A 23704-nucleotide genomic window follows, 5' to 3' on the forward strand; every position below is an offset into this window, starting at 1 on the left:
TTATCATTGTAGTTATGTGGAATGCTGTTATTGTCTTTGGTGATTAAATAAATGCATGATAGCAGTTGCCACAATCCATCCATCTCTCTCTCTCTCTCTCTCTCTTTCTCACATGGCCTGTTAATAAAAAAAAAGTTAACAGATTTGTGAAAGTGAACTGACTCTTTATAAAACTGCTGTGTACTAATTAGTGAGTGATTACTGTCAGCATTACTGAATTTTGTTGAAGTGATTCCCAAACTGTTCTCTTTCACTCCAGTTTCATCCTCCAAAATCCAGCTATATATAAAGTTGGTGTATATTGGCAGAATATTCTTCTTTAGACTTGGAGGATTTTTGTGCTTCCAAGTTGCTACTTATCTCACTCATTGCAAACACATTTGTACAAAAAAAAAACACACAAAAAAGATTATTAATAGTAATTTTGTATTCATTAAATTAGCTTAATTATTCCATGAATAATTATTAAACTACTTTTTATAATAAGCACTGCCATTATCAGTAATGAACATTTGCATTATATATCACTACATTAGTCCCCCCCACATACACACCTCCCTTAATTTTTATTAACGTATAAGAAAATATTAGAATTAATATAGTTATTCAATATTGCAGGCAGATGAAATTGAGGCATTAACAGCTATTTATCTGGATGACTGGAAAGTTGTGGATTTAGGAAGAAGGATCTATTGCATATCTCTTTTGGATAATTCTAAAAATGAAATAATTTTGCAGGTATATCATTAAAAAGTAATTTACTTTTGTCACAATTTAACAATTCTTTAATTTTAAGGCAATCTTATGAATAAACATTAATTACTGTGTTATTATTCAAGTTTGCTTTCAAAATGACTAATGGAGCTCCCACAAATCATCTATATCAAATTAATATTTTTATTTGTGAAGGGTTGTTCATCTGTTAATAATTTACTAACTTTTTATAATAGAGTGACAGCTGAGTTGGATAAAGGGAATGGCTCCATGATGATACTGCTGGATTTTGTAAAGATATTTGATGGGATACCACATGGAACTCTGTTCTGTAGCAAACCGCAACAAATGGGGATGGATAGGAAACTGGTGATATGGACAAAAGGGTGGCTGATGACAGAAAACAAAAAGTAGTATATGGAGGAGCAGAATCCAGGAGAAGGCAGGTGACTAGTAGTGTGCTGCAGGGCTCTGTGCCTGAATCACTGCTGTTTAATTTGTACATAAATGATATAGGAAATAATTTGAAGGGAGATATTCAGTTGTTTGTGGATAATGCAAAGTTGGGTAGGGTCGCATTTAATTGAGCCGATGTACAGAGCTTGCAGGATGATTTGAATAGGTGATAGTATGGGCAAAACATAATGGATGTCAATTTAATGTGGAAAAGTGTCAAGTTATGCATTTTGGGATACAAAGATTACAAGCTATGTATCATATTGAGGGAAATGTACTTCAGGAAATTGATTTAGTCATGGATTTTTGGGTAGCAGCAGCAGTAGTAGTAGATAGAAAGCAGAAGTTTAGAGGGCATATTGCTAAAGTAGCCAGACTAGCTTACAGGATTACTTGGTTATTGAAGAACACACTAACGAGCAGAGATAAGGGAGTTATCATTACTCTTTATAAATGGAGTACTGTGCTCACAGTACTCACATATGGAGTACTGTGCTCAGGTCTGGCCACCTTGGTTTCTTGAGGAAATGGTGGAGAGGATCCAGAGGCCAGTGACTAAGATAGTGAGTGGTCTCTGGAATGTTCCATATGAGGATAGATTGAGGGTTTGTGAATTGGCAAAAAAAGGGAGAGAGAGATGATAGAAACATTTAAGTTACTTAAAGGATTTTATAGGATTGATGCAGGAGAAATGTTTCCTCATTTGGCTAGAAGGAGCAGAACAAGAGGTCATCCCTAGAAGTTGGGTAAGAGTGTGGTTAGCAAGGGCATTAGGACTAGATTTTTTGCTTGGACAATGGTGAATGAATGGAATGGGTTGCCCGAGTTAGTTGCGAGTGCTTTGTCTGTTTATGGTTTCAAGGAGAGGTGTGATAGGTATTGTGTTGAGAGTTTGGATCTCCCACAATGAGTTTTAGGGCTCCATGGAGGCGCTTGTATAACAAGCACATCTTATATAGGAAAATTGTAGAAATGTTTCTAAAACTAACACATTTTGAATGATTCAGTATTGGAGGGGAAAACAATCTTCTGTAATATATATTTATTAACTTAGCACTAGATAAAGAAATCTAGTGCTTAACCATAATGAACCAATAACAAATTGGTATCTGCATTATGATGAAAGCTGCTGCTAGGTGCCATAGAAAAAATTATAAATTAAAGATGCCAAGAAATTATATTCATGTTTTAATCCTTTATCCAAGTGTAAGCAAACAAAGTTTGCACATGAAGCAACTTTATGACTGGGCTACTTGCATATAGAAACTAATGACTTCACATCAATTGTCTTACTATCCCATAATGCAAAGCACATATCCTTTTGGGTCAAGTGTAATGCTATGCATTATGGAAAAGGCCACTACCCAGACTGGTTTCAACCTTTATTGAGGTCTTATCAGTGCAAGCCAGACTTAGAAGTTATGCCAAGGTTGAAGTAATGGAGACATTATATTTCCATATACAAGTAGTCAAAAGTGTCTCATACCTTATTACTAAAATACTCTGGATTACAGATAGATGTATCTTCATTGAAGTAATTCAGTAATAGTATCACTTCTTTTTTCACTTGGTTATAGTATAACCAAGTGAAAAAACTTTCAACATCCATAAGAAAAAAAAAAAAAACTATTCTGTTGCTCTTGATATTTTATTTTATCAGATGTCTTTGCTCAACAAATTACTATCCTTTGATCTGTCCTCTGCTCTCTGTAAATGTTTAGCCAGTTTATCTATTTTTGGTCAATCACAGTGATTCAAGATAAATTGTTTCAGACTTCCCAATAAATGTAGGACTAACCAAGAGCTCTTTCCCTATACAGAAATGACTGCATGTCACACTGACTGTTAACTGATTGCATTTGCAGATGTATACTCCACTTCTTATTTGTGCTTTAAACACAGTCTTTCATACCATTCTTCATCTCATCAGTGGTAACTTAGTCACCATTGATGCTACTGAAACATGGTGCTGCCTTTTTTCTCCATCAAAGGATCTCAGTTCACCTTTACCTTTGCTTATACACAAATCACTAGACAGGATCAATTATTGGAATGACATTTATCTCTATTTTTTCTTGGCACAAGTACATTCCATTTGACTCTGTTCTCTCATACAGCCATCCACATGAAGTGTTTTCCAAATCTACAATCTCAATTGTTTTCCCTACGCGTATAGTATTATTGTTGTTATTATATGGGCACCTCCATCGAGTCTGAAGACTCATCGTGGGAGACCCAATCTATCATACCTCTCCTTGAACCTATTATCAGACAAAGCATTCACAACTGACACTGGCAACCCATTCCACTTGTAAAATTTGATGCAGTAGGATTTTTCCTCTTCTTTGCATCGACTTTCACAGAGGTCACAACTTGAAAACAAGGTAAATAATTCTGTGTTAGCGTTGTAAATTTTGTGAAAACCCATGTAGTTAACTTTAAGAAAATTAACATGCAAGTCTGTGCAGAAACTGTAAATATCAGATAATAACAACATCAACTAGGATATACATTAAAATAAATTTTAATATACTTCAATATTTTGGCAACGTCACGTTGCTATTTTCAAGAAACTTAAGAACAAGACACGTGCACACAGGCACAACAAACAGTAAGTGAGGAAGAAGCAGGAAGCTATTATTTCTCCTAAAGTCCTGATGGTGCCCACTAGCAGGCAATGTAGGTTTCCCAAATTTGAGGCAGTCTCGTGCAGCCAAATTTGTTGAGGTTTGGATTGTTTCTTATTGTTGAAGCTGATTCCATGAAAAGCCTTTCATATTTGTATTTACTATGGTGTATTATCGTGGCTTTCTTCCATATTCTATGGCAGGTATCCAGCGCATGGTCAGCAAGACCAGAGTGGCTGTATTGGTGAAACCGGATGTAGTCCTTGTGTTCTGAAATTCTGATATTTGCTGTCCTGCCTGTTTGGCCAAAGTAGGACAGCTTACAGCTGCAAGGGACCTGGTATACACCAGGTAGGTCTACTGGGGAGGTTGGTCTTTAGTAGAGCAGATGAGGGATGCCAATTTTTTATATGGTCTCTAACAAGAAGTTAAGTCATGTTTTTTTAGGATTTTTGTAATTTTTTCCGAGGTGCCTCGGATATTGGGTTTGGTGATGGGTTTAGAGTAATCCTTGTTGTGAGGGGGGGGGGTTGTGGTTTACTGGTTTCAATATTTTTTGATTTTTTTTGGGGGGTAGCCATTCGCTGAAAAAGTTGAAAGTTTATTTTTCCTTTGGTTAGGCTATAATAAATTTAGTTTAATCCTTTATCCAAGTGTGAGCAAACAAAGTTTGCACCTGAAAGTATCTTCAGGACTGTGGTAAGGTGGTACAACACTGGGAAACTTGTTGCAAAGGTAGAGCAAGCTCACAACACTCCTATCTCAGTATCTCCCATAATGCAAAACACATCTCCTTGCGGATATGTATAATATTATGCATTAAGGGATTGGCCACTGCCCAGACTAGTTTCGACCTTTATTGAGGTCTCTTCAGTGGGAGCCAGGCCCGAGTGGAGAGATTCCAGGCAGAAGCATTAGCAAGGTTAGTGGAACTTGCTCCACCTTTGCAACGAGTTGCCCGGTGTTGTACCACCTTACCACAGTCCTGAAGATACTTTCAGGCGCAAACTTTGTTTGCTCACACTTGGATAAAGGATTAAACTAAATTTATTATAGTCTAATGAAGTGAAAAATAAACTTTCAACATCTTTCTCTAAATCCAGAGTAATTTAATAAAAGGTGGCACACTGTTTGGCAACTCCTATAGGTAGAGATGACCTTGCTAATGCTTCTGCCTGGTATCTCCACTCAGTGTATCCCCAGCCATGTGGCCAAATAGCAAACTCATCATCAACATAGCGAAGCCAAACGGTTGGTTTTTGTGGGGCAGAGTTTAAGGTTTTCTCTTCAAAATTCTCCGTATAAAAGTTGGCCAAGGGTGGGGAGAGTGGAGAATCCATGGCTGTCCCCTCTATTTCTTTGTAGAATTTTCCTTACCAAACAAAATAGCCTGAGTTCATTGTGAACTGAAATAGGGCTGTGATATCGGGAGAAAATTTAGCTTGGATTAGCTCTAAGGATTCTTTGAGTGGGACATTTGTGAATAAGGAGGAGACATCAAAACTGACCATTATGTCAGTGTGTTTGAGTGTAAGGTTTTCTATGCTGGCTTTGAGGTGGGCTGAGTTTTTTATGTGTGAAGGTGTGTTGCCAGTATAGTGTGAGAGAGCTTTGGCCAAATGTTTAGCTAGTTTGTATGTATGTGCCTTTGTAATGGCACATACATACAAAGTAGCTAAATGTAATGACACATTTTCCTTATGTATTTTTGGGAGTCCATAAGTACGGGGGGGGGGGTATGGAGTTAAACGGTCTTCTGGTGTAGGTTTCCCAAATTTGGGGCAGTCTCATACTACCAAATTTGTTGAAGTTTGGATTGTTTCTTAGGGCTGAGGCTGATTTCACGAATAGCCTTTCATTTTTGAATTTACTTTTATTGTATTACCATGGCTTTCTTCTACCGTATTCTATGGCTGGTATCCAGCACATGGTCTGCAAGACCAGAGTGGTTGTATTGGTGAAAACGGATGTAGTCCTTTTGTTCTGAAATTCTGATATTAGCTGTTCTGCCTGTTTGGCCAAAGTAGGACAGCTTACAGCTGCAAGGGACTTGGTATACACCAGGTTGGTCTTTAGTGGAGTGGATAAGGGATGCCAATTTTTTATTTTTATTTATTTTCATTCAGTTTTATTGAATTTTATTTTATTAAAATTTTTATAAAAATTGTATTAAATATTTGTATTAAAATTTATTTTAATGTATATTCTGTTGTACGTTGTAATTCCTTAAGCTATTTAGTAAGAATGTATAACTAATGTCTAAGCCTTTCCACGAGAATTAACATTGAAGGTCAAGACCGTTTTGCGCAGGAATATTTGGGGGCCCTCAGCCCTTAGTCCAGGGACCTGAGGGGCTGTATATAGGAGGTCCTCTAAGTTACAAAAGAGGGGAGAGAGAGAACTCAGGATCCAGGCCTTTCGGCATGCGGCATATTTGTCAGTCTGTTTGAAGTCAGGAGAATGTAGCCATGGTCACTGTGTGGCCATCTAAGGAGCAAAAGAAAGACTGACCAGCATGCCTTGCCAGTGAGAGAGAGCCAGCAACGTGCATCAGACGCCTTTGGCTGACCCAGAAACATCGGTAAAAGTGTGCTTTGAGCCCCAGGAGTCATCTACATGAGACGACGGTAAAGACAGGACCCCTGTATGGAAGTCAAAGCCTGAAATGGATAGGCAACCAACGGAACCTGTGAAGGAACTGGTATAGAGTTGTATGTTAACGAAGATATGTAAGTTCATTTTGTTGTGTTTATCTAGAATATGGAAAATTGACTGAACATCCATGGGATATTTTTTTTGTCTAAATTTAGTTCATTGTTCTGGACTGAGAAGTAAAACTAAGGATTAATTATACACACAAAAAAATAGAATTGGAGATAGTTTACCATAGAATTTATAGACAAAATACGAGGCTAATCTTCTTGAATGGCAGTCAGTCTCAAGTAGAGTAATGTGGGCAAATATGAGAATGGGGAACTGGACAATGAGACTTATTTGTGCCTATGGTCCCACAGAAGGTTCTACTAAGGTAGAAGTGGAGGAATTTTTTGAGGCTTTAGAAAAAGCAACTGACACAATAAAAAAGGAAAAGTTGGTCCTTGTTGGGGATCTAAATAGCAGAGTAGGAAATGATTGTGAGACATACAAAAATATTTTGGGAAAATTTGGAGAAAAGAGCAAAGCTAATAATAATGGCAAATATCTGTTGGATTTCTGCTCAGGACATGGACTGGTTATTGCTAACACCATGTTCCAACATAAAAATGTGCACAAATTCACATGGAGAGCAGAGGCTAGGAATAAGAAAAGTCTCATTGACTATGTTATTGTTGATAGTGATGTTTTCTCCCTGGTGCAGGACACCAGAGTGTACAGAGGATTTGAAATTGGAAGTGATCACTATTTAGTCTTGAGCAGGATAAAATTGAATTTCATATTGAAAAGAATAACATGTAAGAAAGTTTTAAAGTGAATAAAAGTTGAGCAGCTCTCAGATGTGAGCTGTAGACTAAAATACACAAAGATTATTGAAGGAAAAATGAAAGAGTTTGAGAACAGGAATCAAACCTTAGAGATTCAGTGGCAAACTCTGAAGAAAACATTGATTGATTCTGCCAGAGAGGCATGTGGTGAGGTTGTTTGTAAGGATAAAAAAATCAGAACTCCCTGGTGGACACAGGAGGTTAAAGAGGCAGTGAAGGAAAAGAAGAAAGCATATCAAAAGTTTCTGTCAAATAAGTCAGCTTGTGCTCTTAGAGAATATAGAGACAAATGCAAGAATGCTAAACACTGTGTAAAACTAGCTAAACAAAAGTCATGGGAGGACTTTGGCAAGAATATAGAAAATAAATATCAAGAAGGTGGCAAAATATTCTGGAGGTTGTTGAAGAAGCTTAAGAATGGAGGAAAGAGTGCTATAAAAGGAATTAGAGATGATAAAGGTGACATGAAAACTGGAGAAAAAGATATCCTTGAAGTATGGAGTAATTACTTTGAAAAACTGCTAAATGAAACAAGCAGTGATGACAGCACAGTGGTAAAAAACACTGACCAGGCATGCAGTCAGGAATACATATCCATACTTGAAGTAGAAAGAGCTATCAAAGGCTTGAAATGTGGAAAGGCAGCAGGAGTAGATGATATTCGACCAGAAATGCTGAAGTATGGTGGTATAAGAGTCTTACAGTGGCTGCACTGCATAGTTCAGAAAGCCTGGGCAGAGGGACGAATTCCCGATGATTGGAGTAGAGCTCTCATAGTACCCATATATAAAAAGGGAAATATAACTGAATGTGAGAATTACAGAGGTATTTCCCTACTGAGTGTTCCTGGCAAGATCTATTCAAGTATACTTGAGAAACGGTTGAGAAAAATTGTGGAAGAAAAGCTTGGTGAAGAACAAGCTGGATTCAGGCCAAATAGAGGCTGTCAGGATCAGATCTTCACTTTACGACAAATAGTCGAGAAAGCATGGGAATATAACAAAGATCTGTATTTAAGTTTTGTCAATCTGGAAAAGGCATATGACAAGGTCCCAAGAGAGAAGCTATTCAATACGCTGCAGTTATATGGTGTCAATGGGGCATTATATCAAGCAATACTTAGTTTTTATTTGAGTTGTAAGTCAGCAGAAGTTAGAATTGAAGGAAGTACAGGAAGATGGTTTAATGATAAATCTGGTGTGAGACAAGGATGTACATTATCCCCTCTGTTATTCATTATCTATATGGATCATATTATGAATTAAAGTGGTATTAAACATGATATCAAAATTGGAGATGTTAATGTCAGCTCTTTGCTTCATGCAGATGATGTTATACTTCTAAATAAATCCGCTACAAGTCTGCAAGATTCTCTGACAAAATTGAATAGCTCTTGTAATAGATATGGTATGATGGTCAGCAATAAAAAGACAAAGACAATGAAAATAGGCAGAATCATTGAAAATGTCAACTGTGTTGTGAATGGAGAACCTGTGGAACAAGTAAAACATTTCAGCTATTTAGGCATGATTTTTACTGAAGATGGTAAATTAAATATAGAAATAGACAACAGAATCAGCAAAGCTGGTATGGTGGGAAGTCAATTGAATAAATTCATATGGAATAAGAGAGAAATTAGTCAGAACACTAAATTAGCTGTATACAAGACAGTGTTCAAGCCAGTTTTAACTTATGGATCTGAGAGCTGGGTCAGAAGTAAAACTCTTGACCAAAGACTAGAGACTTCAGATATGAGAGTCCTGAGAAAGATTATAGGCGTGAACAGATGGCATCAATGGCAGTATCATATTAAAAACGAGGATATTAGGAAAGAACTTGACATTGTCAGCATCCAGGAATGCATTAGCAGAGCTAATCTCAGGTCGTATGGTCACTTAATCAGAATGGGCGAGGAAAGATTAGCAAAACAAGTGTTCTCTGCCAGGTTGGCAGGAAAATGACCGAGAGGAAGACCAAGATATAGGTGGATTGATACGGTACAAAGTGCTTTAGACGATAGAAATATAAGATCTGATAATATTGGAGTGTTGACAAGTAACAGACTGATTTGGAGGAAAATTGTAGATAGGAAATTAATAATGATGTAATTTTTTTCATGTAGTACTATCATATCCTGTACACCCCTTGAGGGTACATGCAGGAATTTGATGATGAGAATTTATAGAGCATGATAATCTTAGCACTGACAGTTTTTTCTATGTGTCATAATGTTGCATGACTCAGTGTATATACAAATTGTTAAATTGCTAAAATTATATGCTTAGAGTAGAGTTAAAAGGGAGCCCTTTAATAATGTATGATCTTGTATATTTGCCTTTTAATTTGAAATAAACATGTTTGTTTTGTTAAAGAAGTGTACCACCTGATTTTTATGCAATGCACTGTTTCCAAAAAAATTACGGATCTGTGAGCGAAAGTATTAAATAATAGCCACAACTGTTAATGCAGCTTTTAGATAATCTCAGAGTAAACTCTATGGAAGTTTTGAATATATCTAATACCACAAAGAGAACCTTGATGGCGCAGTCGTTAACTCTAAATAAATCTTCCAAAGTTCTTCCAGTACTGGAAATTACTAACCTGTAGAGACGAGTAAAAAGAAAAAATATAAACCCACGTAAGGGGGAATATTACACACTCATTGACAACTCTCCAAGCAAAAAATCTAGTCATCACATCCCTACTAACCACACCTTTATTCAACTTCCAGGGATGACCCCTTGTTCTTGTCCTAACCAAGTGCTGAAACATTTCCCATGCATCAATCCTATAAAATCCTTTAAACAACTTAAATGTTTCAATCATATCCCCTCTTTTTCTCCTATCAACCAACTTCTGCAATCCATACACCTTGAGTCTGTCCTCATAGTGAATATTTCACAGGGCACCATCTTGGTCACTCGCCTCTGAATCCTCTCCACCACTTCCTCATCCCAAAGAAACCCAGGAAACCAGACTTGAGCATAGTAATCTAGATCTAGATGTATCAAGGCCTTATAAAGAGGAATAACAATTTCCTTATCTCATGTTAATGTGTTCTTCAATATCCAAGTAATCTTATGGACTACCTTAGCAATATGTCCTTTAAACTTTAACATTTTCTCTACCACCACTTGTAAATCTCTACTTCATCTATTTCCTGGAGTAGAGTGCCAGTGTTGTGCTATATGTTTTACAACCTGTTGGCATTGGATTGATATATATATATATATATGTGTGTGTGTGTGTGTGTGTGTATATGTGTGTGTATATATAAAAGGCTGTTAACCTGTAATATATATATATTTTTTTTTTTGCTGTTCATAAACATTGTGGTGTGAAACATAGTTCTCTCTTAGTGTTTTTTCATTCATTCAGCTTGGCATTTGGAAGATTGTTTTGCATTGTTTCTTTCACCAAGTTTTAGATAGCCTTTTCATCTAAGCTAATTAAGCTAAACAGTTGAAATCAGTAACAAATTTTAATATTTGTTATTCTTTACTGGATGTCTTTGAATTCTGTACTGAATACAGGTTGCATTCTGTAATATACAACTTGACCAAATCAACAAATGGTGTTATTTGTTTATCTAATGATATTTTTAATGATATTTTCTCAGAAAATATGACTTGACAAAGGCTACATGGATTAATCCCCTCAGTTTTTTTTTTTTTCCCCAAGCAATCTCTCATTATTTAATGGTCTTTGTCACTCTTTATATACTTTTGCCATTGCTAAGTGATATCCTCTCTGCCAACTCTGTAAAAGTCTTTATGCTGATGCTGAGCTAATTGCAGCTCCTTGTCATATGCAAAATGGCATCCTCAGGGTGGCTATGGACTGTGAGTGGTGGTGGTGGGGGAGATGAATCCAGCCAGATGTTGCAGTTTCATCCCTTGTGTGCAAATTGGCATGAGGGGTGGGCATTTTCTTAGAGAAGGAGGACCTTATTCATGTTTCTAGTGAGTCGAATTATGCTTACACCAATAGTATTGTTTCCATGCACATTTTTCAGATGGACATTAATTTCTATCAGACTTCCATCTTCTCATTAAGGAATTCAGTCACTATTCTTTGCTTCATATGCCATCTGCAGCTCAGCTCACTGTAGTGAAATTAGAGGCTACTACTGTCCATGAAGTGACATGTAAAGATTTCTTCCAAGCCTGAATCGAAGTAGAAAAAAAATAGGAGGAATTACTTTCATACTGCCGCTCTTAATTTTTAATGGAAAGAAGCCAATAAGCTGAACTTGCACTGCTAAAATGAGATCACATTATGCTGAATTATACTCCAACAAAGCTTATCATTTTATTAAGGACACAATAGTTGCTAAGATCTTACCTAAAACCAGTTTTTGAATAAGCAACACAAGTGAGTGTTGCAAATGTGTACAACATTTGCAAGGGACTGATTAGACTTTAACCTTTAATTTCTAGGAAAGCATCTTCTGTAGGCATAAGAACCCTGGTTGGTAACATGGTTGTTTCACACCACCATGTTAGCTGGTCTCATACAGAGGTAGCATGGTTTTTCCCTCCTGGAAAGATGGGTTTTTCATCTTGCAAAGTTAAGAACATGTGCAATTAACAGACATAATATACTACTGGCTTCATAGCCTGAGTTGCTTCAGCCATAAATCCCACACAACCAATCAATCACATAACCTTGTTTATTTAAGTTAGGTTGATTTTTAAGAGCAGCTGTAGATTCTAAAAAAAAAAAAAAAAAAAACACTTTCTCATATTTACACTTGTTTCAGTGAAGCATAGTAATTTTCTTTCATTTGATTCTGTGTGTGTGGTGGGAAGGGATGTCTGGTCCAGTGGACCTGACTCTCCATGGTAATGAATGTATTTTTTTTTTTTTCTGGTTGGCTGTTACTGATTTAACATTCTGTTTTACAAGTTGGCCTGTAAAGGCCAACTTGTAAGGAACTTTATATATCCGTGGAACTGAGAGACAAAGAATTTGATTCTTAGGTATCAGTGGATGGGCAACTAGTTAGAGCAGGAGTTGAAAGCAGTACAGAGATTGCTGAGCTTCCTTAAAAAAAAATTTTTTTTTTTTTTAAAGATATATCTCAGAAATAAGTAAAGTGATAGAATTCATATAATCTGTGTATACAAAGAGTTGTGGACTGGAGGGAAAATTAAACTTTTTTTTAAATTAAAATTACAGCAATTAGATAAGAAGGTAGCACATGTGGTTGTTTTGTGAGGGATGTTCTGACTTGAATAGACATTTATTTATCTATTCAGTAATAAATGCTTTTATTTATGATACCATAATGTAAGGAGGAGGGGAGGTTGGGAAAGTTTGTTACTGTATCTGGCCATATGTATCAGTTTTCTGTATATTATAAATCAGTGTTTCTCAATGTCAGGTGTATGTCCCACAGGGGGTCAATTTGAATATTTTGGGGGACAATTAGAAAATGTACATGTACATATTTATACATATTTTAAGCTTTCAACTTTAGCAACATTTCTAGTAATGAAAGTAAACAAACCATAATGAATAAGAACAAGAAATTTCAAGCAAGTATTCAAATATTCCAATTCTAATCTTTTTGATGCATATCCTTTTGATTCTTGACAATTTTTAAATATTTTTTCCTTCTGCAAATGGTACAGTTGAAAACAATATAACAAAGAAATTATCTTCTTGTTTAATCCTTTATCCAGGTGTAAGCAAACAAAGTTTGTGCATAAAGTATCTTCACAAAAAAGGCTGCTAGTATATGGAAGGATTACTATCCAGATCAGTTTTAACCTTATTGAGCTCTCACATCAGTGGGATCCAGATGCACAAAGATACCAAGGTTGAATTAATGCAGAAGTCATGTTTCTTATATATTTAATGCGAAGTCATCAGTCTCTATATACAAGTAGCCTAGTTGTGACAACACTTCATGTGCAGACTTTGTTTGCTGACACTTAGATAAAGGATTAAACAAGAATACCATTTCTTAGCAACCATAATTTACTTTGTAACCAAGATAAAAAATTTTCAAAATCAGAACAAATTTTTGTCATTCTAATTTTGTTTTCAATTGCAACATTTGAAATACCATTCAGGTAATGCAACTGAAACACCATATTTGAGTAAAAGTTTTACAGCCAGAATAACTTATTGAGTGATAAGACAGCAATTATGCATTTTGTGAAATGTACCCAAAATGGCTAAAGTGTTGATTGACCCCAAAACTTGCAGACATATTGAAATGGATCCTTGGAACATGCATTTAAAGTCTAGCAATTTCATGCTTAATGTGTTTGTATGGAAATTAGAATTAAAAACAACTTTAGATATCCAGTGATTGCCAGGATACACGACTTCCTCAAAATTCACAAAGAAGGGATACTTCTTCATCCCATTATCAGGTATCTTGATTCAGCACGTTATAGGGCTGTGTCAAGATATCTTTGCTAATGTCTTAAGCCATTTGTAGAGAAATTATCATCTTTCTTAAAGAACTTAACAGATCTGGTGCTTCAATGGAATAATTTAAGTTTCTGACTTAAATTGTTCCATTGAATTGAATTATGCTGGTTGGAGTAGTTTCTCTGTTTAATAAAAGAGAGAAACTACACATCCCTCACCACTATCCCCACCAATCGCTAACTTCTACACGGAAACCTTTGAGCAAAGGGCTCTGGATTCCGCCATGCTAAGACCGACAGTCTGGCTTAGATACATTGATGACGTGTTCGCGATTTGGCCGCACGGGCGACAAAAGCTAAACACATTCCTTAGCCACCTGAACAAACAACGCGAATGCATACAATTTACCATCGAAATCGAAAACCAAAATTCGCTCCCGTTCCTAGACACACTAGTCACACGTCTTCCTTCAGGCAGTCTATCCTTCACGGTCTACCGAAAGCCGACACACACTGGTCAATACATACATGCTAATTCATACCACCACCCATCACAAAAATATGGAGTCGTTAACACCCTTAAAAACAGAGCTACAACAATTTGCTGTAACCAGCAAGCCCTGAAAAGAACTAAAAATCATCAGCGACACATTCATAAATAATGCCTATAACAAAAATACTGGGTTATTAAAGGGTTATCGGAAAAAATCAACAGAATCCTACAACATTATAACCTCAATGCCACCTTTAAACCACCCACTAAACTTAAAACCATATTCAACTCCTCTAAAGAGATCCTCTCCTCCCATTAGCACATCCTGGAGTCTATTGCATCCACTGCACCTGTAACTTACCGTACATTGGTGAAACAGGACGGACAATCCCTATACGCAAGAAAGAACACATTAGACACATTAAATATAACCATTATGGTGAAGCAGACCTCTCAGACCATGCACTCAACACCTTACACCAAATCAACTGGGAAAGCACCTGCTCTTTATACAAAAGGAAATTTAAGGAAGCCTGCGAAATCCTGATAAACCACCCAAATAACAACAACAAAGATGGCATGAAAATTCCAAGGATCAGTATGGCACACATTCATCCTACCTAATATATAAGATCCAGCATAAGTCAGGACTCTAACCAATCCTTAGCTAGTATTAGAAACCATTCCATACCAACTGGCTGGAATGTGTACATGATGTTAATATATGTATATAGATAGATACTGGTTGTTGTGCCCAATGTATTTCTACAACCAACAGATAACACTAATAATAGGACTCTAGCATTGATGTATAATTTTATTTTTTATTTTTTTTTCTCACCAGAGGTCAAGCCAACAATTGTTGTAGCGGTTGGTCAGTGTCTTTAACAAACCAGTTTGATTGTAATGTATCTTGTTTTCTGTGTATGGTTGTATGCTCCAGAAGATGACCTTGACATAAAGGGCGAAACGTCGAATGTAGATTTTAGTTATATTAAACTAAAGTTTTTATTCAAACATGGTAGTTGTCTCCATAATTTTCAAAAATGCATTCGGATCACCGTGTAAGCCTAAAAGAAAGGTGTCTAGTTAACTGATGACCTATCTTTTATAGAATCTCTCTCTCTCTCTCTCTCTCTCTCTCTCTACTCATTGCCTTTCTCTTTATGCCTCTTCTGCAGTTATCTTCTTAGGCAGTCAGTTTCACACGAGCAGCTACTAGTCGCTATTCACTACTATACTCTTTTTCAGGTTATCTTGGAAGTAGCGGAATAAGCTACATTTCCAGCTTTTCTTACCATTTGTACTATCGGCTTATGCTGCATAAAATAGTTCCTTAAATTTTTTACATTATCACATCATGTAGTACTTTGTATATAATTATTTACTACTTCCTTATTTGCCAATGCTAGAATTATGTTTCATACCATTACTTTACTTCCAAGATAACCTGAAAAAGAGTATAGATGTTTTATGTAAGCATGTAGTTGATATAATAATTCTTGGGAAAAAATGGTTTAACCTTTGTAAGGAAAATTAGAATTTTTTAAAATCTCCTATATATTTATTCACTGTAACATGAACATCATTCAGGGAGAGAGCAAAAGAATTAGGTATGACATGCAAAATATTAACACAAGAACAAATCAAACAGCATGAAGTACACTTTCATGTGTCTTGGTCACAGCTGAACAAACAGGAGAAAACACTAAAGTTCCAGGGAACCAGCTGTAGTTGTGTAATTCAAAATTAAAAAAAAAATTAATTAAAAAATAGATAAAAAGTGAAAAGAAATAATAAAATAAATATTCACAAACAATTTATGAATTTATGGCAATTACTTCCCAAACTTGGAGGAGACAGGCATACAATTTGTTTGATTAAGATTTGAGTGATGACAGGATTTCACACATTTCACAGAATAGATGAGCATATATTAAGGAGTTATTCTGTCCAAAAACTGAAGTGGAACCAGACTGCAAATATATCATCAACAGAACATTGCCAGATACAAGGTTGAGGAAAAATGGCATTAAAAAATTGACTTTCCAAATGCTCCATGAAGTAGTTAGCCAAAGCAGGTGAGATAGGAGACTGCCCATTCTATTTGCTTATACAATTTATTCTGCCATGCGACGTTATCTTTTTTCTTAACATCTACTAAAGATAAATTGCCTCCACTGTCCTTACCTGGTGCTTGTTAAGCACTTCATGTCAACTTTGCTATTTTTCTCAGACTGCCAGTTTGCTAAGATCAGAATCAAAGAACACCATGATTACATAGGATTTCTAGAATCATCATCCTAATCTTAATCAAACAGACTACATGCATGCCTCCAAGTTTTGGGAAGTAATCACCATAAGTTGTTCATGAATATTTATTTATTTATTTTTATCATTTTTATTGATTTTGAATTATACAACTGCAGCTGGTTCCTTGCAACTTTAGTTTCTTCTGTTTGCTCAGCTGTGACAGAGATGCATGGAAGTATACTTATGCTGTTCAACTCATTCTTGTGTTAATATTTTGAATGTTGTAACTAATTCTTTTGCTCTCTTTCTGAAAGATGCTCATGTTATAGTGAGCAGGATATATAGGAGATTTTAATGAATTCTAATTTCCTTGACTATGCATTACTGCATCTTCAAACCTATCAAAGTGATGTCTTCCTCTTTCATTCCATCTATTTTTGTTAGTTGGAACAGACTTCCTCTCACATTTTAAGAATTACAACCTCCAACTGTTCAAGAAACACAGCAGATTCCTTTATTTCCTTAACCATTTGTCCATATGGTATTCTTGCATTTTAGATTTTATGTACTTCACATGGTGTGGAATTGATATATTAAAAAGAACTACAGCCTGACATGTATTGCGGATAAATCAGCTTCCTTTTCCTAATGGGACTATGTATTACTGCATCTTCAAACCTATCAAAGTGATGTCTTCCGCTTTCATTCCATCTATTTCTGTTAGTTGGAACAGACTTCCTCTCACATTAAAATAAAAATACATGCATCAAGCATGTATTTTTATTTTTATTTTTATTTTTTTTAGTATTTTGCAGTAAACATTCAGAAGTTTGGTAATAGTTAAAGTTTTTTTCTCATAATCTCATTTATCTTTTTCTCTCTGTTGGAAAACCTGAATTTGAATTCTATCTAGGATGCAAAGAACCTTTATAAAGACTTGAAAACTGAAGGTGAGTTAGCTTCTCTCATTCTGAGGTACCAGGATTATTATTCTGGAAGTTATCCTACCACAGAACAGACAGACTGGCAGGAAATTATGTAGTCAGCTTTTACCATAGCAAGCACTATTATAACAACTTTGTTCACTGTAGCAAACTACCAAAAAGTTCGGACCAAAGTCCTGTAGGCACAGTGCTATTCTAAAGAAAATTTATTATTGCAAACTATCCACTATAACAAACTATTTCTGTGATTCATAGGGTTTACTATAGTTAGCTGTAATATATTGGTATCATATCTTTGTAATTCCAGCTGTCCTAGTCTCTCTCTCTCTCTCAAATTTAATCTGAGCACTTAGAAACCATGTTGAGATTTGCTACTGATATTGAATCTAACACATGGTTCTTTTCATTGCATATGTTATGTATTAAATTTAGATTTTGCTAGATTATCATAAATGGATCCAAGAGACTCATTGCAAGAGGTCCATGTTTTACACCCTTTACTCACTTCTCCTTTACAGTGATCCTGTATGACTCAGTTGGTATTGATGATGCTCTATAGTTGGGAAGTCTAATCAAATCCTGTCTGGGAAGTGAAGAACTTTTACAAGAAGTTTTCAACTGAAGGTGAGTTTGCCAATCTTGCATGGAAGCAAGGATATTTCCTCATAGAATCTCTGAATTTTTTTGTCTATCAAAATGGGCAAAACAGACAAAATAATACATACAGTTAATAGACATAACTGTATTACAACATTAATGAACTATTATCAAAATGAAGGAGAAAGGATAAGGGACTAGTCCTGAAAGATATTCAAAGGCAACTGATTTGTTATTTGGAATTTCAACAGCCTTATAACCTTCATTTCTTCTGTTGAAATTCCAAATAACAAATCAGTTGCCTTTGAATATCTTTCAGGACTAGTCCCTTATCCTTTCTCCTTCATTTTGTGCTGCCCTTGGAAAATCTTCCCATTATTCCATTTCCATTTTGTAGGAACCACTCACTTACATGGTCTAACGATATTGCTCCTTAGCTCCTGTATACCAAAGCTTTCAGATTATATTTCCTCAATCTGTTCTCAAGCTGACATTCCAAAGTTGCCTCATTCTGCTTGGTGGTTTCACCATCTATGCAACTCAGCTTCCCTTTTCATCATCCTAAGATCTGTTGTCTCCTTCAGAATAGTCTCACAATTAGAATATATGATCCTCCATATCTGAATCCCACAAAAATTTAAAATCTTATACTTAGTCACATTGATCTAGTGTCTTTTAACTGATTTGTTTACATTTTCATTCTGTTAAAATTCTACTAAACAGCCAGTACATCAGCACCACTTCTAATAGATCTCCAATTTGCCAACAACTGCATAATTCCTTCCCATGCAATCCATCACAGTAATGTTTCTGTACTTGCCTTGCATGACTATTTGTTATCTGCAATTTAAATTGCAAAGAGTTCATTGCAATTTAAATTAGTTTATGTGGCAACCTGTACAAAGCTTTTGCAAAATCCAGAAATATCAGTATGTGCATTCCCTTCAAGTTTTTAAAAAATAATTAAAAAATATATATATTTTTACTGTAACAGATTATAAAATGTAACTGATAGTGCTTTGTTAAAATTTCTTTTAAATATACAGGACTGATATTTAAAAAATCTTTGTTTTATTTATTTTTGATAATGAAGTTTCATAAATTTTCATTAAATTAGGTAACTCTTCCACCTGAATATCCATCTGAAGCTCCTCCATTGTATCAGTTAAGGTAAAAAGAACAAATTTATTAATTCTCTGATGATATTTAATTTGGAATAGAAATAACTTCTTTATATATATATGTATACACACACACACATACACTTTTTTCTCTTATAAACAGTGCTCCATGGCTAAAGAGATCTGACAAACTTTTATTGTCAAGTGAGCTAGAAGATATTTATTGGTGAGTAATGTATAAAAGATTGATTGAAAATCTGATGCAAGAGTTCACTTTTTCAAAATTCATTTTTAATTGAATTTTTATGTTATTAAAGAAAATAAATTATCCTTTATGTGATATTTTAAATACACTGAATAACTTGTAATATATCTCTAATTACATAATGATCTTAATAGTTTAATGATACTATGGGAAATGACATATTATTATTACATGACATCTCTAAGGAGTCCAAAGACTCATTGAGGGAGGGCACCCACTCTACAACTCTTCATCTCCACCACTTAATCCATCAACTACACCAATGCCATCTACTGCCCACCACCACTACTAGTATTTTTATTGGTAAATTGTGTGTGTTCTCAAGGCTGATTTGTCTGTATACTGGATGAAAAATTCCGAGTTACTGGGAGAAAAACCCTGCTACCTTCGTATGAGATCATCTAATTCACCTTCAATTGAAAAAAGCTGGATTTTTTAATAAACATTCCTCTTAATGATATAATCACGTAATCACAAGAAAGATATTTATTTAACCAAATGTTTTGGTCTGGAAATAGCAGACCATCGTCAGTGGTATTACAAGAACAGTTTAAAAAATACAAGCTAGAATACTAACAATAGATCGTTAAAATTAGAACATGCTGCATGATGTTATATCACTAAGTATGAAACAGAATATTTTGAAGTAGAAACATGATTGAATTTGCTATTAAAAAAAAAAAAAAGATTAATGAGTAATCTTGATTAGACTTCCCCAGATTTTTGATATAGATATACAGTCATTACGATTCAGGTTGGGGTGATGGAGCAAGGCCTCCACGCTTTCCTTGAACAAACGTTCGAACCTATAATGGGATCCATGTAAGAGGCGAGTCCTGGACCAAAGGATGCTGTGGTCAGTTTCAATCCCGTGTTGAGCTAATCCAGACTTTTCAGGTTTGTTGTGAAGAATGGATGATTGATGTTCTTGGATTCTTTTTTTTGAGAACGTCCGGTTTGTCCAAAATAAGAGAGATCACAGTTGCACGGAATTTGATAAACTCCAGGAAAAGATAAAGTTGAGCGTTTGTCTTTAGGAGAAGGAAAATGAGAAGACAATTTGTTAATAGGTGAATACGTAGTTGTTAAATCATATTTCTTTAAAATTCTTGCGATAGGTTCTGAAATACCGGAGATATAAGGAATAGGCACTCGACATATTGAAACTTTGTTGTTTTGTGGAGGATTATAAGAATTGAGAAGACGTTGAGTACTCTTTTTTCAGAAAAGCCATTGAGGTTCATGTGTTGTTGGATAGTAGAAAGTTCTTTCTGTAGATAATCAAAAGTAGAACAATTAGTTTTGGCTCTTCTGATGAGGCATGTTATAATTCCTGTTTTTTGACATGGATGATGGGCTGATTCTTTAAGAATATAACGACCTGTGAATGTTGTTTTCCTGTATACTGTAGTTGTAAAAATATTTGAAGGTGATCGGATGAGGAGAACGTCTAAAAAAGATAACTGGTTGTTTTCTTCTAATTCCATAGTAAACTTCATGCGATGATGCAAGGAATTAATACTGTTTAAAAAGGAAGGTAAAGCGTTTTTGCTGTGAGGCCAAATAGTAAATATGTCATCTATATATCTTACCCAAAAAAGATGGTTGAGGGAAAATAGATGCGAAGAGGACTTTTTCTAAATGTTCTAAATAAAAGTTGGCTAAAGCCGGAGAAAGAGGACTTCCCATGGCCGTTCCTTCTACTTGGCTATAAAATTTGTTTTGACATACGAAATATCCAGAATGTATTACGAAATCGAATAGTTTTATAATATCTTGAGGAAAGATGTCAGCAAGTAATTTTAAAGTTTCCTTGAGAGGTACATTGGTATATAAAGATTCTATATCAAAACTAACCATAAGATCTGTAGGTTGTAATGAGACATTTTTTAAAAAATTGGCTTTTCTGAAAAAAGTACTCAACATCTTCTCAATTCTTATAATCCTCCACAAAACAACAAAGTTTCAATACGTCGAGTGCCTATTCCTTATATCTCTGGTATTTCAGAACCTATCGCAAGAATTTTAAAGAAATATGATTTAACAACTACGTATTCACCTATTAACAAATTGTCTTCTCATTTTCTTTCTCCTAAAGACAAATGCTCAACTTTATCTTTTCCTGGAGTTTATCAAATTCCATGCAACTGTGATCTCTCTTATTTTGGACAAGCCGGACGTTCTCAAAAAAAAGAATCCAAGAACATCAATCATCCATTCTTCACAACAAACCTGAAAAATCTGGATTGACTCAACATGGGATTGAAACTGACCACAGCATCCTTTGGTCCAGGACTCGCCTCTTACATAGATCCCGTTATAGGTTCGAACGTTTGTTCAAGGAAAGCGTGGAGGCCTTGCTCCATCGCCCCACATGAATCGTAATGACTGTATATCTATATCAAAAATCTGGGAAAGTCTAATCAAGATTACTCGTTAATATTTATTTATTTTTTTTTTAATAGCAAATTCAATCATGTTTCTACTTCAAAATATTCCGTTTCATACTTAGTGATATAACATCACGTGGCGTGTTCTAATTTTAACGATCTATTGTTAGTATTCTAGCTTATATTTTTTAAACTGTTCTTGTAATACCACTGACGATAGTCTGCTATTTCCAGACCAAAATATTTGGTTAAATAAATATTTTTCTTGTGATTACGTGATTATATCATTCAGTCTTATGTCGCAAGTATTCTTGAAACAACAGACATTCCTCTTGTCATGATGTGAATCGAACTCAGTCCTTTTCCAAAGGGTGCAATGCACTGTCATTCTTCCAATTGCACTACAAAAGCACTACATATGTGGTAATTAGAAACAAAAAGTAAAATTAAAAGGATTGAAATACATAGTTTATTAAAGGATAGAAATTTTACTTGAAAATTAAATGAAATTACATTGCACAAGTAACAGTTGATTTAACTTGGATTTAGTGAAGGATTCTTAAGAAAATCTAGGGGTTTTCAGTATAAGATATACAGTGTTATCCATAAGTAATATAGCACTTTGTATGCAGAAAATTTGGTTGTAGTTTAAATATTTCAAAAACAAAATCCAAAATTAAAAGAAAGTTTCTGCCTGTTAGTTGATTTTTTTTTTTTTTTTTGGGTGGGGGGGGGGATGTTTCTCCTCTGGATACCAGTTTCACTGTAACATTTTATTACCTAATGTGTATATGTGCTGTCAAGTTGATTGGATTCAACTTAATGGCTTTTAGATAGATTTCTGAGGCAGGAGTAAAATTCATTAAACTTATTGAAAGTTTGAGTACATAAAAAGATCATTTTTTTAATACCATTTATGGCATTATAACAGAAGGCTTTGTGAAAAGCTTGTTAATTTGAAGTAGCATCTGTAAGACTGGCATGACTTTTTATGAAGTTTATTTACATGTATGTTTGCCATCATAATACAAGTACAGTAAACCCTCGATTTAACGGACTAATAGGGGCTACGGGGTGTCTGTTAAATCACAAATGTTTTAAAATAAAAATATCTGTAACATTATACTGCAATTTTATCAATATTAGCACTGTAATAACAAAAAAATCGTTTTACACATAATTTTTAACACAATTTTCACACTTTTAGATAAGTTAATGTGAATTTAATGTTTGATGTTGAGGCACTTGATTTAGGTAATCCTACTTTGAAAAAAACTATCAAGTTTTTTTTTTTGAACTTTTGAATTCTGCTGTTTTTTTATAAATAACTCCCTAAAATTACAAAATTGTGTGTAATAAAACTGCCGCAGAAACTCGCCACGCGACAAAAGAGCCAATTACAGTGCGATTGGTGTGATCATGTCCTAATCATTCAGCGAACATGTTTTATGAGCGGTGACTCATTTATGTCGGCTAAATTATTACAGTGTTTTTCCAACATTTGATGGCCTATTCGCCAAAATTTGTTAAAAATAACAGGAAATTAATAACAAAAAATAACCTGTTAATTTAATTATAAGCAAATCTTGGTTAAAAGCATTTTAAAATTAACAGGGTGTTAATTTTCACGTGACATAAGGACTGGAAGTTTTGTCCCTTAAATCAAGGGTTTACTGTATTATTATTATGGGCTACTCCATGGAGTCCTTAGACTCGTTGAGGGGGAGCCCTAAACATCATGCCAAACACTATCCAACATTTTTGCAGTATCTATCATACTTTGCTTTGAACTCATTCACAGTTATGGCACCCACAACAGACTCTGGCAACTTATGGCAAAAAATCTAGTTCTAACACCCTTGCTAACTACACTCTTGCTCAGTTTCCAAGGATGGTCCCTAGTTCTCCCACCACCAGACCTGTTCTGAAAAATTTCCTCTGTATCAAGCTTGTAAAAACCCATCAATAATTTGTAT

The 23704-nt window shown here is 35.0% G+C and overlaps 1 protein-coding gene across 4 annotated transcripts in view; it reads left to right on the forward strand.

Moving 5' to 3' along the window:
- LOC150100873 (protein IMPACT-A-like) overlaps nucleotides 1–23704 on the forward strand; it is a 172672-nt gene that overhangs the window by 31402 nt on the left and 117566 nt on the right. For all 4 annotated transcript variants that reach the window (XR_016549170.1, XM_090401689.1, XM_090401688.1 and 1 more), the window contains exons 3-5: nucleotides 619–738; nucleotides 19070–19122; nucleotides 19237–19299. Coding sequence is in view for 3 of the 4 variants with exons in the window: in XM_090401689.1 (XP_090257815.1) it covers nucleotides 619–738; nucleotides 19070–19122; nucleotides 19237–19299 (236 nt within the window). In the remaining variant the exon portion in view is untranslated. The remainder of the gene's footprint in view (nucleotides 1–618; nucleotides 739–19069; nucleotides 19123–19236; nucleotides 19300–23704) is intronic.

Source organism: Typopeltis vanoorti, chromosome 12 (assembly GCF_054136105.1).
Source record: "Typopeltis vanoorti isolate ZY-2024b chromosome 12, IOZ_Tvanoo_1.0, whole genome shotgun sequence".
Taxonomy (NCBI): Eukaryota; Metazoa; Arthropoda; class Arachnida; order Uropygi; family Thelyphonidae; genus Typopeltis; species Typopeltis vanoorti.